The sequence below is a fragment of the Urocitellus parryii genome, chromosome 8, assembly GCF_045843805.1.
Source record: "Urocitellus parryii isolate mUroPar1 chromosome 8, mUroPar1.hap1, whole genome shotgun sequence".
Lineage (NCBI taxonomy): Eukaryota > Metazoa > Chordata > Mammalia > Rodentia > Sciuridae > Urocitellus > Urocitellus parryii.
Genome location: NC_135538.1, coordinates 7756788 through 7773088, shown reverse-complemented (window position 1 = coordinate 7773088; position 16301 = coordinate 7756788). Strand labels below are relative to the sequence as shown.

The following is a 16301-nucleotide window of genomic DNA, read 5'->3' as shown; positions in this document are numbered from 1 at the left end:
TCACAAAACAGAAGTTGATAGCATGCTGTACTTTAATGTATACTACTCAAGGTATAAGACATTGCATTTAACATTGTTATAAATAAAAGGGAGATTCAGATCAGTCATCAAGGGCTCCAGAGTGAACAGCATCTTCATAACCTCCATGCTTATCATCTTTACTTTCTGGGTGTAATTTAATAAGGTCATCAATCCGAAGAATGGTAATTGCCGCTTCTGTTGCAAATTTCAAGCTCTTCACTTTAACTACGGTTGGTTCAAACACTCCTGCTTGCTTGTTGTCTCGAGGTTTACCATTGACCAAATCAAGACCAATCCTACAATTAAGGTGAAATAGCTGATTAAATGATTTCCCACAGGTTGCTTAGGTGTCCTGTTATTTCCAATTATTCCATTCAAATATTAATCTTGAGAAATACTGGCTTTATGGTTACACTTAACAAACAGCACTGTGCAATACAAAAAGGAAGAAACACTGTTCCCAGACATCTAAAACACGTTATGTGCTGCATGATAACATTTTGGTCAATGAAAGCCCAAATATAAACATTGGTCCTTCCTAGAAGATGATTACTATTACCTATACCTTACAATGTTCTCATGATGATCACTGTGAAAAGGAGAAAAACTATATGCTTACCATTTTAGATTTTTACGTTCTGGATTAACTTGAGCCTCATTATGAAAAGCTCTTAACTTTGCAACCAGATCTATGGAGTCTTGGGCAGCATTAACTGCCAGTGTATTAGGAATAACAAGAAGAGATCTTGCAAACTCTGCAATAGCAAGCTGTTCCCGAGAGCCCTAAAAGGAAAAGATAATTAGGTTCTTTTCAAAAAGGAAAATCCTAAGGTTCACAGCAGCAATTAAGATCCCAGACAAAGCATGTTAACAAAATGCCAATTACAGCCCCTCTTGAAAATCAACTCTTACCATGCTGGTTGCATAGTTTTCAAGGTATATGGAAAGGGCTGCTTCTACAGCACCCCCACCAGGAACGACAGATTTCGACTCCAAAACTCTTTTCACCACACAAAGAGCATCATGTAAAGAGCGCTCCATCTCATCACACATGAAATCATTTGCCCCACGTAAAATAATCGATGCAGATGTTCGTGCCTTAGTACTAATAAGAACAAAAAGTAAAACTGTTAAAAAAGAACATTTATGAATACTATACAAAAAGAATATCTAGGGCTGGGATGTAGCTTTGTGATAGCTCTACCACATTTGTCTAGCAAGCTCAAGGAATTGGGGTTCAATCCCCAGCATTGTAAAAAGTGAAAAAAGAGGGCTGGGGTTGTGGCTCAGTGGTAGAGCATTTGTCTAGCAAGTGCAAAGCTGTGAGTTCAATCCTCAGCACCACACGAAAAACAAAAAAATATATATATATAAAATAGAAAACACTGTCTAGACCATGCAGAAGAGATGAAAGTAACTTCACCTCAATTTACAATGGCCCCATATTGTTTTATCCCACGCGTATAACTGCTTATATCACTGAGAGACTATAGCAGCAAATAAATGGGAAGGAATTTTTTTACTCAATGAAATCTGTATAGCTTTAATTTGGAAAGTAGCTCTTACTTTTTGATTAAGATCAACTCATCATCACAAATTCTCTCCTGGACCACTTCTTCTGCTTGTCCCAACATTGTAGCTTCAAAAGTTTCTTCACCTTCCAAATTGGCCAGGGTTGACAGAATAGTTGCTATAGGAGTTAAAAAGATCTCTAAATATTGTTTCCCATGATATTAAAGTCTTAAATAAAGAAACATTTATGATAAAAGTGATGCATTACAAATTAAAGGCTTACAGCTAATTATCAGATAATTAACATTTATATTTTATACTAATATGAAACTATATCATTTTGAAGTGAATAAAATCAGTTCATGAATTCCCAACAAACTAAAGAACTTTTCCAGTTCATGAAAAATAGCTCTATATTTATTGTGGATAGTGCTGAGTGTTTTTGAAGCTGCTCAGTGCCAGTACTCCAAAGTAAGGCTTGTGCCAGGGAATGCATATCAACACAAGGTTTTTTATTCAAGATCTTGCAGTTGTAGTACCTCCAGAAGCTTTAGCAATACGCTTAAGATCCTTTTTCAAAACTCTTCTAACTGCCATGGCGCCAGCCTCCACAAAGTATTTCAGACACATATCATCAATTCCACCAGTGGTTAGAATAACGTTGGCACCCGTTGCCAGGATCTTCTGAATTCTCTCCTTGGTGATATCTGATTCTCTACAGAGAAAGTATTTTCGTTAACTCGTTACTTTCGGTGTTTTTTAATACTACAACTCTTAACTTCCATCGAATACTTTTCACAAAGATTAGTGTAGCTCAATGGTACAGTGCTTGCTTAGCATGCACAAAGACTTGGGTTCAATTACCAGCACCACAAAATAAAAACTCCAAAATACTTACCATGAAATAACTGTAGGCTAAGTTATGTCAACTGTTCTTTCCTACCCAGAAGCAAAATTAAAATTAACCACTTTGCTCTCCTCAACTCCAATTTGAGTTCCTATCAAGTATGGTTAGAAAGAAATAGGAGGCCCTGCCTTCAAGAATCTTATAGGGAATTACCAATTTCTCAGGGCAAATGTTTAATAAAGGGATCAAGAGTTAAACTGCAGAAATAAGTAGGACCAGAATATGAATCTGGCAGGACACATTAAAGAGTCTAGATGGCTAAGATGCTGGTGTTTCGAAGCAACAGTAGTATTACCAAATGTGATTCTTTTTACATGGAGTGAGGATTGAACCCAGGGCCTCATGCATGTTAGGTAAGTACTAAATACTGTACCTCTGAACCATACCCCGCCATCCTTTGAATCTGTATTTTCAAAAGGATGCCAATGTCCACATGAAAGTTGCAGTGGAAAGATTAAGGACTGAAGACAAGGGGACAGTAACTGGGGATACAGAAGTATCCCTTATGAGGACCGACAGCATGAACGAAAGTCAAACTACAGGCACAGGTAAATGGGAGGTATGGGCTTGGGGCAGGTTGGGAAATCAAGAGCACAGTTTGGGATGTTGTAAGTTTAAAGTCTCTGTTATTCAGGGAAGGCTGCAAAGAGGAAGTCAGTATATAAATCATAAGCAACTCTAGTAAGGAAATATAGATTCAAAGTCAATATACAATTGAAGTCATGGAGTAGATGAGATTATTCAAAGATTTTTTTCAAGTAGTCAATCATGCATTCATTTTGGTCAATGATAGGCCAAATAAACAACAGTGGTCCTATAAAAAATTATAATGAAGCTGAAAAATCCTTATCACCTACTAGCATTATAGCAGCTATCTTGTCACAATGCAGTGGACACACATATGTAGTGATGATTATTATGAACTAATGACACTTATCAGTTGTATCAAAGCACAATCAAGCACAGTACATAAAACTTAAATGATCAAAAACGACTGTTACTTGTCTGTAGACTTACCATACTTATTGCCTCTGCCTCTCAGGTAAGAAAGACTACAGACTACAAGTATGTACCACCATACTTAGCTTGTTTATTATTTTATAGAGTACTACTACTCACCCAGTCTACTAAATAAGTACTGTGTACCAGATACTAAAGAACCAAGGCTACAAAGCCAAAGATATAATTCCATCTGTATATTCAGAACTCACATTACAGTTGTATACATAGCAGAAACTGTGTAAGCCCAAGAAGATAAAGACTGGAATAACCCAGATTGAGGGAAAGCCTCCCTTCTTTAAAGGCATGTTAAGACAGAATTGGCCAAAGGCTTGATCAAGAAAAAGGAGGCTGAAGATGTCAACTGACTTTCATGCTAGTGTTATTATTCGTGACCCTGACACTGGAGAAGAGGGATAAAAAAGGATCGAAAAGTAAAGTCCCAGCAAACATGTTTATATCACTCTTGTGGCACCTGCTTGATAAGAAAGGACAGGGAGTAACTATGTCAGGTGGATGAGCAAAATGCTTTCAGGACAGGAGAGCTCCAAGTGTAATCCAGCAAAGGAAGAGTTGAGTTAAAGATGCAGTTGTTAAAGAACAATCAATGAAGGAGAGCTCTAAGGGAACAGACTCTGGAAAACATACTGCTGGAGAATTCCCCTATGATAGGAAAGAATAAAAGGATACACCATGCATATAGATTTCGAAGATGGGCAGCATTTCTAGCTTTTGGCAAAGATTTCTTGCAGTCTTTGGTTAGTTGTTTATTCAAAGTAACCAAATAGCAAAAAGTAAATAAATAAATAAAAAAAATAAAAACACACTTCCAAGAAGAAGTAGAGATTAGAATAACAGTTATCAAAGTCTGGGAAGGGTGTGGGGGAGAGATGCAAAAAGTTTAATGGGTACAGGGACAGGAAGAACAACTAACTGAATGTTTCAAAATAGCTAGCAGAGAGGATTTTGAATGTTCCCAATACAAATAAATGTCTGAGGCAACAGATAATGATTATCCTGGTCTGATCATTACCCAAAGTGAAGCCACACTGCACTCAAATATGTAGTTACTACATGTTAAAAATAATAATAATAAAATGAACGTGGATAAAGCGGAAGAAAGCAGGCAAAATCCTCGGAGCAAACTACCTTCACAACTAGCTCTTCCTGTGTGCCAATCGAGTAACACCATCTGCAGTCCATATGGATACTATGGTATCCAGTATACAGTAGCAAAAAGTCTGAACTGCTTCTTTGAGGAAATAGGTTCTTGGCTTTTATACCTTTAATCTCAAATCAATTCATAAAGCCAAAAATTCCACAAAAAGTTCAATTTTCACAGAAGTCATAGCACCCCAAATCCCTTTTAAAACATCATCACATTTCCTATTTTTTTTCTAGAGGTTCATGTAGAACAGTTTGATTTGGGTAAATGTTAAGTTTTCCAAAACTCTGATACTTAAAAAGTCCAGTTTTGTAAATACTATGTTCTGCCACACAGTAAGCCATCAGAATGATGACTATTCTGTCCTATGAGAAAACTCATTCTTTCAAGTCTACTGTCGCCTGGTTCAACACAAAGGAGTTTTCCAAACACCCCTGACAAAGGTAAAAAATCTCTCAATATAGTGCCGAGTGCAGTGATGCATATCTGTAGTCCTGGCAGAGGAAGGCTGAGGCAAGAGGATCACAAGTTCAAATTCAGCCTCAGCAAAAGTGACTTGCTAAGCACCGCAGTGAGACCCTGTCTTTAAAAATAACACAAAATAGGGCTGGGGATGTGGCTCAGTGGTCGCCGAGAACCTGTGTTCAATCCCCAGTACTAACAGATTAAAAAACAAAACAAAACAAAACCAAAAAACCCCTCAACATACCTCTGTCTAATTTGGTCCAATTTTTCAGGGTCTGTAATAATCACTTGTACACCAAGCTTCATTTTTGTTTTCTGTAGGCTGAAGTCAAGGCAAGCAATTTTTGCATTAACTATTCTCTTGGGCATGCCTATAAGTGAACATAATATTTTGTGATAACTATAACAATATTCAGTTCACATAATACACCTATCCCTAAAATTAATAGAATAAAAATTATGAAGCCTTAAATATAAAGGCATTAAGGGGAGATAATTTCTTTTAATTTGCACTTTATCTTAACTTTTTTTATGTGCTCAAGTTACAAAAGATGTATTTTAACTATAGAAATCTCATTCTGATTAAATTTCAAACCTTACCCTGAGATCCCACCACACAGTTAAGTGCATAGCCACTGATCAGCATGCTCTCCATCTGACTTCTCCCATGGGCTTTCAGAATATTAACAGAATTGATAGGATAGCGAGGCTGGCCTCTCATATCTGTGTATTTAATAGCAAGTACAGCATCTACTACCATATTAGAGAAGAAATCACCATCTCTAAGCTGATAGTTAAGGATAACAACAGAACGAATGAACAAAGGGTACACATAAAAATCAAAGGCAATTGAAAGTGACTTTCTTTTTAGCAATTTCATCAAAGAAAAAATATTGATCAAAGTGACTTATTACTTATCACCATCCACAATTCATATCACTTACACATGCTTTACATTATATTTTTACCCTTGAAATACAAAGAAAGCAACAGGCAATTTCAACACAATGTCATATCTCTGACAGATTTATCAATTTGCATTAAATTGATATTTAAAACTTTTACTGTTTAAAAAAAAACCCCAAACCTAAATCAGGTTCAATCCCTAGCACTCTACCCACCAAAGGGGTAGGGGTGCTAAACTTTACTTGGATGCAAGGATACATTCCAATAATTTTGGAAGACATGGAAGTCTTAGCAGCATTAATCAGGCAATCTTTTCCAAGTTCATCTGTGTTAATAATTAAATTTTCACTGATATAGCGCACTGCTTCCCTGTTTAAAGTAAGGGACAGAAAAAAAAGTCAATTCAGTACTCAAACCTTTTAATGTTATCACATTAAAAAAGACACTTTTTATATTTATTTTTTAGTTATGAGTGGACACAATATCTTTGTTTTATTTTTATGCGGTGCTGAGGATCGAATCCAGCGCCTCACATATACGATTCGAGGCCAGTGCTCTCCTCTGAGCCACAATCCCAGCCCTAATGTTATCACATGTAACAGTTTCAAAATGTCAAAGGAAAGGACTTTTTGTTCAGCCATTTCATATAGAAGGAGAACACTTGAAAATCCTCCCTCTTCAGATCATGGCAACTTTAATCTATCCCATAAGCATAGCCACTAAAGTCTATTATTAGAAGAAAATGTGGTAGTCATATGGGAAAAAACATCACTGGCTCTAGTTCAATTGTTACTTGGTTGTTAAAACACAACTTTTTCAAACCAAAATTTAATTATTAATTAAAACACTATTTATAACTACTGTGTCAAATAAAAAAATTCCTGAGAATGCAAACAATCTTACTTGCAAGCAAGTCGATAGCCACTAATAACTGATGTGGGATGAATTTTCTGTTTGACTAATTCATCTGCATTTTTCAGAAGTTCTGCTGCAATAATAACCTGTTGAGAAAACAGTCATGTGCTAAGATGTCTGGCACTGGATATATCATGCACCCACAAAAGCAACACTAAAGTTGTCAGGTATTATTAACCAGAATGGTGATGGAGAAATGAATAAGTGGCTATTAAAAATATGAAAAAAGGAAAACACTACAAAATATTCTGTATGTCAATGGCCAAACCTAACAGATGAAAGTCAGAAAAATGTTCTAAGAAACTAGTTCAGCAGTAAAACAGAAGACAACAAATACATCTATTACCTTTAGAGATTAAATGCCCAATGGAAGCTAAATTGCTGTTGAAATGACTTGGACTGTTTTAGACTTTTGGGTTAACTCTTTTTAAGGAATGCTAAAAATGTCTTTTAATTAGACTTTTAGAGCTAAGGATATAGTTTGGAGGCAGACTGCTTGCTACATCCAATCATTATGACTGTCTTTTGCATGTAAAATAAATAAATAGTATTAAAAAAATATATATCATCCTCTCCTTTATTTTTCCCTCCTCCTTTTGGTGGAGTTTGAACCCAGGAGCATTTAACCACTGAGCCACATCCCTAGCCCTATTCCCCCTTTTTTGGGTACAGGGATACTGGGGACTGAACCCAGGGGCACTCAACAACTGAGCCACATCTCAACCCTTTTTTGTATTTTATTTAGAGACAGGGTCTGGCTAAATTGCCAGACTGGCTTTGAATTTGTGAACTCCCAGTCTCAACCTTGCAAGCTGCTGTGATTACAGGTATAGACCACCAGCTGGGTCACGGGGTTCTTTAGATAATTACAATAGCAAAGATTTTAGACATTTCCAAGCCTCAGGTGATGGTGGGTAAGAGAAAATACATTTCAGAAGCCATATTAAAAAAAAGAAAAACCCTTATGTATTAATACTAAGAGAAAAAAAGTCCCCCAAACGTGTGAAATCCAATATTTAAAATGACACTGAATTTAATTAGTCTGAGTTTCTTTTCTATTTATATTGCTCAAACTAGCTATAATTATCAAGTTTTGTTTCTGAAGCACTGCTTGAGAAACATACCGGTTTCCTTTTAAAATATGTAACTTATTTCTGGCCCACAGCTTCAAATGGGATAAAAATACTTATTCTTTAGCCCCTCTCCCAGGCGACTACCTACCACTGAGGTAGTTCCATCTCCAACTTCTCTGTCCTGCAGATCAGCCAGCTCACAAAGAACTTTAGCAGCAGGATGTTCTACCTCCAGTAACTTCAGGATGGTAGCACCATCGTTTGTAATGGTTACATCCTACAGAAATTTCCAGGAAAAGTGAGATAAATTCAGATATCCTTATTATGACACATTCATCTTTGATATACTTTCCAATATCAGGTTCTGAAGAAAACAACTTGGAGAAAAAAAAAAACTTCAGATCTTTTCTTTTTAGAGCAATCAACACAACAGATATACTTACACCAATATCATCCACCAACATCTTATCCAAGCCAACTGGACCAAGAGAACTCTTAACGATATTGGCAATAGAAGCTGCAGCCATAACTGTAGACAGTTAATGAAAAAAGTACAGTAAAATCAGAAATGCACAGCTCTAAAGGACAGTCATCTCACCCACAGAAGCAAAATAACATCTCACAACCTCCAAACTGCTCGGATCTACAAACGCGCCCCAAGGAAGCCTAAGGAAGGCGACGGGCAAATTTCGTCCTGAGCGTAGGAGGGACGCCCCGTTTTTAAGGGTTCGCTGCCCGGCTGGGTGATCAGGCCCCGAGCGCCAGAGCCTTCCGTTATTCTACGGCAGTCGCCGAGGGTCGGGGCCACTTCCGCGGGAACACGTCGCCCCTAACTACGCGGGCACCCGCCCGCCTGCAGTTCCGACTGGGCCTGGTCGTTGGTGGACGATCCCCGACGGACAAAAGGGGCAGCGGGAGGCGGGCACGTGTCTCCGCACCGCTCCCGCGAGTTGGGAACGCCGGCGGCGCCCTTGGCGTCCTCCCCGACGGCGAGGCCCCGCACGGCGAGAACAGCCCGGGTCGCACCGGGCCGCGCCCTCGGGAGCCCCTTGCGCCGAGGGAGACGCGAGGGCAGGGAGCCGCGGGCCGCCCGGGCAGGCCCAGGCCTCGCCCGCCCTTACCGTTCTGGGAGCGGATGGCCTCCCCAGTGCTGCGGTCCCCAAACACGGACAAAGGCCCCTCCATCTTCGCGGCAGGGTTTGCGTCGAATTTCACTCACACCGCAGGCAACCCGTATCTTAATCCCCAGGCCGGGCGGTGGCCGCTACAGAAGTGGCGGCGGCGTGGAGAGACCCGAGAGGCGCCGCGGGGGCTGCTGGGTAACTCCGCCCCGCCCGCTGCCTCTCTCCCCAGGCTCGGCCGCAAGGCCTGGCGGGAAAAGAAGGGCGGGAACCGGGAGAAACAGGAAAAGCAGCTTCAACTCAACGGAAATCAGAGGACCAAAAAGGGGCAGGTTCAGTAATTTTGCCCAATTAGAGACCGGAAGAGAAAGGACGCTGAGGGAGGAACGGTTGTCAGGAGTTGGAGGACGCTGGAGGTAGGAAGTACTCTTCTGCGGGCAAGGTTACGCATGCGCGGATGCACATTCTCCTATCTTCTAGAAAAGTTGGACAGTGGGGCGGAGTTTGAAATTGTGTTACGAGAACGAGGCGGGCTCTGCTTCACGGTAGAGCTGGGGTTCTAGTGGGCTCTTTAACCTTGTCCTCTTGCCTTTCTTAAATGCTTATTCGGGAAGCTTGCGGCAGATTGGACTTTGTTGTGGGACTAACAGGCATGACCTTGCGAGTTTGCACTTGGTTAGTATGGGGCCAGGTTTTCCAAGGGCCACAGGGGAAAGCCTTCAGTTCCCAAAAGACGGCACCCTTTTTGAGGAAAAAGTGTGAACATTGCTCTGCCTCCTTTCCTCCCAATTACTGTGTCCACGCTACAATGATGGGCTTAAGGGACCAGACAACCCAAATACGGTAACTTCAAGTTGTGTCTTGGGGGCCGAGCTTGGTGTAAAGGGTAGTCTGCAACAAACTGCCTTTCTATCAGGTGATTGGTTGGCGCCTAGCGTGATTGCGCCTCGACGTAGGCACTGATTGGTGGAGCGGGGTAATGTGCGGCAGGGGCCTTGTGGGTTTGAAGCTTCAAGGACATGCGCGCTTCGACTTTTCCCTGAGTTCATATGGCGGGTTAGCCGCTGAGACAACCGGAAGGAAAAAGAGGCGAGGCTTTGCTGGTGATCTCCTCAGCGATGGCACTTCGGCCGCGGCTCTGGAAGTTGGTGTTGGTTCGCAGGAATCCGGGTAATTAATCTCGCCCCGCTTGCCAGCCCACTCCCCGGGGCCTGCCCAGTAGATGCGAATCTGCGTGTCCTCTTCTGTTCGACTTGTCCCGAGAAGAAGCAAACGCGCCCTGGGCGCTCCCTCGGGACCCGGGGACCGGTGAGCGGAGGCGGTGGAGTTAGGCCGGCCCCGGTGTCCACGGCGGTCGTGCTTAAGCTCCATGTGGCCGTGTCCGTTCCCCAGAGCGCGGGTTTGCAGCCCTCTGCACCACGCCGGCGGCGGAGCCCCACGCTGAGCCCCTGGGAAATGAAGCCGTCGCGCCCGAGTTCACCAACAGGAACCCCCGGAACCTGGAGCTCTTGGCTGTGGCCAGGAAGGAGCGGGGCTGGGGGACAGTGTGGCCCTCGCGTGAGTTCTGGCACAGGTAACCAAGTCAGCCTGCGACGGCCCGACGGAGTAGCGCCGGGCCTCACAGATTGCTTTGCTCAGCAGGACGGTGCGGGACGTCGGGGACTCGCCCCGGGGGCGCCTCGCACGTGCCTAGAGGCAGGACAAGCGGAGGGGTCCCAACCCTGGAACCTACGGGTGCCCTGCAGACGACAGTGTGTGGGCTTGGGGAGCTGGGTGCTTACCAGGGTCGCGGAGGAGGTGACGAGGTCTGAAAGATAGAAGAAGGAGCGTTCTAGCAGAGGCAGCTGGGTGCGACTGCTCTTTGTGGGTGGGTGGGAGGATCCGTAGGCCTGTGTATCTGAGTTGTTTGGGCAAAGAGGGGAAGATGAAATTGGGGAAGCACGTAGAAGGAGGTTAAGTCGTTAGCTTTGCAAGTTAAGGTAACCAGTGAGAGTGGAAACTGCAAGATTTAAAATTTGAGCCTGAACCATCTGGTTTTTGAAGTTCATTCTAAGGTCTGGAGTAGAGTGCTTGCCTAGCAAGTGGGAAGTCCTGCAAAAGGAGAATAAAAATAATTCTAGCTGCTTTAGGGAGAATAAACTTTTAAAGAGTGAGAATAAAAGGAGGAAGACACACATGTCTTGTGCAAGGTAGGCAACTGCTCTACAAATGAACTACATCCCCCAGCCCCTTGGTGGGTTATTGAAAATATTTGCCAGGAACGATATAAAAAATGTACTGTTCATTTAATCCTTAAAATTACTTCATGGAGCAGGTACAATAATTTTCTCCATTTTACAGGACCGGGGCAGTTGGGGGGAGACACCATTAGTGACTGCCAGAGCTAAGATTAAAACAAGTAAGAGTTTATCATTGTAGACATCAAATGATTTGATGAAGATGGTGGTTTTATTATTTGCAGTAATGGGGGGATAAAACCCAGGGCCTTCCTTGCAAACGGTAGGCAACTGCTCTACAAATGAACTACATCCCCCAGCCCCTTGGTGGGTTATTGAAAATATATGCCAGGAACTATATAAAAAATGTATTGTTCATTTAATCCTTAAAATTACTTCATGGAGCAGGTACAATAATTTTCTCCATTTTACAGGAACGGGGCAGTTGGGGGAGACATCATTAGTGACTGCCAGAGCTAAGATTCAAACATATTTTATATGACCTAGAACCAGGACACTCAATTATTACCACTATGCTGCAGGACATAGATATTATTTCCTTGATGAAGATTTGTTAGCGTTTTTCCTGTTGTGTGTGTAGTGTTGGATATTGAACCCAGGGTCTCACACATCAGGCAAGTACATTACCACTGAGCCACATCTCTAGACCCCTGGAGTAGAATTATTTCTAAAGGACTACACACAGTTATCAGGACAAGTTAGTAATCATAATTATGTAAATGCATTTATTTATTCAGCAAATGTTGGGCCTGTATCACTAGGCATTGTGCTAGATGTAGGAAAAATAATGATAGAGCATAAGACTAAGGGGCTCACTAGAACCGCAGTTCTACCATGGAAAAGGGCTTGCCCCTTCTGAAATTCTTGTCACTGAAGTTTTTATAGTTTCATGATGGAAAGCAGAATGAGCATGGTGTTATAATTGCTATGATACATTTTTGCTTAGAGGATACAGGGAGGAGTCAAAGGGAGGAGGCAGTTCACTTTTGAAATAACCTGGATCTTAAGTCTAAAATTCTTTTGAAACATCCAACATTTCCTTCACTTAATATTTGAATCGTTTAAATTAGACTTATTTCCCCCCCACTCACTGGGTCTGCCCTATTTACCAAATTATCACTACAGAATTTTGAAAGTCTAGGAAATGACCTTAGAGATGGAGTCCTACCCCTTCATTGAATACATAGTTGAAGACAAGGGTCTTAAAACTGTGGCCTATGCAATTTTCTATGAAGTATAATTTTTATTAGCACCACCAGCAAAACCAAGAGAACCCACAGTTCCAAATCTAGTGCCTTTCCTGCTTTGCCTTAGGAGTGCTAGTGAAGATCTTCTAATTTGAGTGTTTTCTTTAATTTGAGCTTAATTTAATTTTGATCTGGAGGTACGGATCAGTATTTGTATACTGACTGTGTATGTGTATACACAAAGCCCTGAGTTTAATCCCAGTAGTAAAAAAAAAAAAATAAAGAAAAAAAAGAAAAGAAAGAAAGTGGAACAGCCATCCCTAGGTATGCACAGGGGATTAGATTAAATATCTTACATAAAATGGCACAGTATTTACATATAATTTATATTCTCCTGTTACTTAAAACCATTTCTAGATTGCTTATAATACCGAAAACAATGTAACTGCTATGCAAATACTTATACTGTATTGTTTAGGAAATAGTGACAAGAAAAGTCTGTGTATGTTCAGTACAGATATAATTTTTTCCCTCAGATATTTTCCACCTGTGGTTGGTTGAATCCAATGATTTGTAACCCCATGTTATAAAACCCCACAGGGACTAGTTTTATATGTATCCTTCTAGAGTTATGCATATAAGCAAAAATGTCTTTTTTTAAAAATTATTCTTGTTAAATCATAAATATTGTTCTAGAATGTTCTTTAGCCCTCCTACTACTCCCTAAGCATATACTTGTAGATCCTTCTTCCTGGTGGATAGGAGGATTGGTTCTGGAGCCAGATCCCTAGACCTAATGCCTGGCTCCACTGCTCCCTAGTTGTAATCTTATGTTATTTTTCTGTGTCAGTTTCTGTAGTTTAAAAAACACATGGAATGCCAGAAGCAGTGACGCATACCTGTAATCCCACCTGCTCCAGAGGCTGAGGCAGGAGGATCTTGAGTTCAAAACCAGCCTTAGCAAAAAGTGAGGCATTAAACAACCCAGTAAGACCCTGTCTCTAAATAAAATACAAAATAGGGCTGGGGATGTGGCTCAGTAGTCCAGTACCCCTGAGTTTAATCCCCAGTACCCAAGTGAAAGAAAAGCGAATGGAAGTAAGATGGGATTATTTTGAGACATGAGCTATACCTATAAACAATTAGGATAAACCTAACACAGTAAGTGCTCAGTCAGTGTTAGCTATTGTAATCATAAAATGTTACCTCTTTTTAGTGACTGTATAAAAAACATGGCATGCATGTTTTAGTTAATTAGCTTCCTATTGATGATTATCTTTTATGATTACAGTGTTGTAATGAATTGTCTCATCCATTCATTTTTTTAGATCAGAGATTGGGTGTATATTTTCCTGGATTTAAATGTCATTAATATTTTCTGTTTCTTTGAACAGTGTTCAGATCTTTTACTTCTTAAGTTATTGGTAAATTTCTTATTTATTATAGGAGATTTTTTACAAATTACAGAAGTTAGTCCTTTAAAAAATAGAGGAGTTTAAAATATTTTTCTGTAGCACAAACGCCTGAAATTCTAGTTATTCAGGAGGCTGAGGTAGGACGATTACAAATTTGATACCAGCCTCAGCAATTTAGTGAGACCCTATCTCAAAATAAAAATAAAGGTCTGGGGATGTAGCTCAGTGGTAAAGTGCCCCAAGTCCATGTACCAAAATACATAAATGATAAATGTTTTTATTCTTTTTCGTTGCTTTGTCCCCCATTCGTCCCTTTCCCCTGCCTATGCTAAGGATTACCCCCAGGCCTCATAGATGCTAAGCAGGCACTCTACCTTGGACTACACCCACAAATGCATTGTTTGTATTTGAACTTAATTTTTGTTTGTTTGGTTTTTAACCATGTAGAAAATCTGTCATCTTTTATTTGACATCTAATTATTCTATAAAAGCCATGGTTGATTTCACATTTAAACAGGCTTATCTTATTTTGACATTATAAAAAAAAATTCCCTTATTTTCTTTTAGTACTCTTCTGATTTCGGTTTTTACTTTTAAATCTTTGCCCCATTTTTCATTTATTTTGGGGTTAGCTGGAAAATAAAAGCACAGAGTAAGTATATCCTTATCCAGGATATAGTCAGCAACTTAGTTGCATCTCTTCAAGATTCCTTTTTTGAAGTATATGTATAAAAAGTAAGACTCGGCTCTTCAGAAATACCAAGTTTCTCCTTGATACTTGAGGTTAAGTGCAAATATTTGATTTACTGTTATTGAGATAGTCTCATTAAAGACAGGGAAAACACCTGTCTCAAGTAAAAAGCCAAGTAAGTATGTTGAAGTAAATCAACCATCCATTGAATTCTCAAGGGATACTTAGGCATTCATTCACTTGAAGTAACTTAACTTTAGGATGGATAGATGGATAGTTTTTTGACTTTTATCCTCTTCTCTTCCCATTTAGACTGCGAGTTATAAAGACTCAGCATCATGTAGAAGCGATTGTAGAGCATCAAAACGGCAAGGTCGTGGTTTCAGCATCCACTCGTGAATGGGCTATTAAAAAGCATCTTTACAGAACCAGAAACGTGGTTGCTTGTGAGAGCATAGGACGAGTACTGGCAGAGCGGTGCTTAGAGGCAGGAATCAACTTCATGGTCTACCAGCCAACCCCTTGGGAGGCAGCTTCAGACTCGGTATTTTTTTTTTTTTTCAATATTTTTTAGTTGTTGATGGACCTTTATTTTTATTTATTTGTTTGTTCATTTATATGCACTGCTGAAAATTGAACCCAGTGCCTCACACGTGCTTTGCAACTTCTCTATCACTGAGCTAGAACCATAGCCCCCAGACTTGGTATTTTTGTTTCCATTTGTGTTTACTAAAAAAGTATTTTAGGGCTTGGGATGTAGCTCAGAGGTAGAGGGCTTCCCTAGCATGTGTGAGGCCCTGAGTTTGATTGCTGGCACTGAAAAAAAATTCTAAGAGGCATTGTATTGATTCTTGATGTTAGGTACTTATATAATAATAGTTTCCAAGTGTTCTCCATTTGGACCCTGGGGTGAGTATTCTGACATTACCTTATTTAATCCTTACAGCAGTCTAGAGTTAGGGACCAATTATTCCTGTTCTATACACAAATGAACTGAGGTCAGAGTCATTGTTTGGTTGATTTCAGAGTGACTGATTCTCTAGCCCATCATGTCATCATGTTTATGTATTGACATCTTGTGATGTATTTCAGAATGCTGCTGATCCCTGACATTTCTCAATTCCTTTTTTTCTTACCTGTGTCATTCTTAAGATCCTTCTCTGAACAACTAGTGTAGGCTGGGAAGTTAGCAAGAGCACATCAGTTGTTATTTCTTTGTCTCTTGGAAAGCAAAGTTTATTTTCAGCTTACTGATGAGCTTTATTTTTTCCTTTTTTTTTTCCTGATTTTTAAAACAAGATGAAACGCTTACAAAGTGCCATGACAGAAGGTGGTGTAGTGCTACAGGAACCTCGGAGGATCTATGAGTGAAATAGAAGCATAGAAGTTTTGAACACATAAATATCAAACTATCAGCTTCTACAGCGGTCTAAGAAAGCATCTGGAAGAAAAACAAGCTTGGAAGTTTTGTAACAACGGAGTTCAGTGGAAGATTATTTGTAGTTATGGTCATCCCCCTCCCCTTTTGTGTGTGGTGGTTTTTTTGTTTTAATCAAATGCTAAATACTCTCTCCTCTGGGAGGTGAGAAGTACAAAGCAGACACCAGTTAACTTTTGAAGGACAAATTAAAAATTGCTTGTAAGTTATCAAATAAAGGCATATAAGAACTATTGTTTTCTGGTTATA

The 16301-nt window shown here is 40.3% G+C and overlaps 2 protein-coding genes and 2 non-coding genes across 4 annotated transcripts; 1 reads left to right on the top strand and 3 right to left on the bottom strand.

Moving 5' to 3' along the window:
* Positions 1-14: 14 nt before the first annotated feature.
* Positions 15-9290, bottom strand: LOC113178265 (T-complex protein 1 subunit alpha-like). Its single transcript, XM_077801605.1, has 12 exons — positions 9085-9290; positions 8407-8492; positions 8112-8240; positions 6879-6976; positions 6234-6344; positions 5670-5851; positions 5314-5440; positions 2073-2248; positions 1588-1711; positions 934-1126; positions 641-804; positions 15-317 (listed from the first exon to the last, which is right to left on the bottom strand). The coding sequence occupies exons 1-12, from the start codon at positions 9146-9148 to the stop codon at positions 101-103; spliced, it is 1671 nt and encodes a 556-aa protein (XP_077657731.1). The 5' UTR covers positions 9149-9290; the 3' UTR covers positions 15-100.
* Positions 1405-1532, bottom strand: LOC144256746 (small nucleolar RNA SNORA20). Its single transcript, XR_013344233.1, has one exon. It is a non-coding gene; the product is annotated as a small nucleolar RNA SNORA20 (small nucleolar RNA).
* On the bottom strand, positions 6599-6738 carry LOC113178269 (small nucleolar RNA SNORA29). The gene has a single exon (XR_003300193.1). It is a non-coding gene; the product is annotated as a small nucleolar RNA SNORA29 (small nucleolar RNA).
* Positions 9291-9401: 111 nt separating the features above from the next.
* Positions 9402-16286, top strand: Mrpl18 (mitochondrial ribosomal protein L18). The gene is made up of 5 exons (XM_026382673.2): positions 9402-9500; positions 10001-10254; positions 10477-10657; positions 14927-15158; positions 15914-16286. The coding sequence occupies exons 2-5, from the start codon at positions 10203-10205 to the stop codon at positions 15983-15985; spliced, it is 537 nt and encodes a 178-aa protein (XP_026238458.2). The 5' UTR covers positions 9402-9500; positions 10001-10202; the 3' UTR covers positions 15986-16286.
* Positions 16287-16301: the final 15 nt, after the last annotated feature.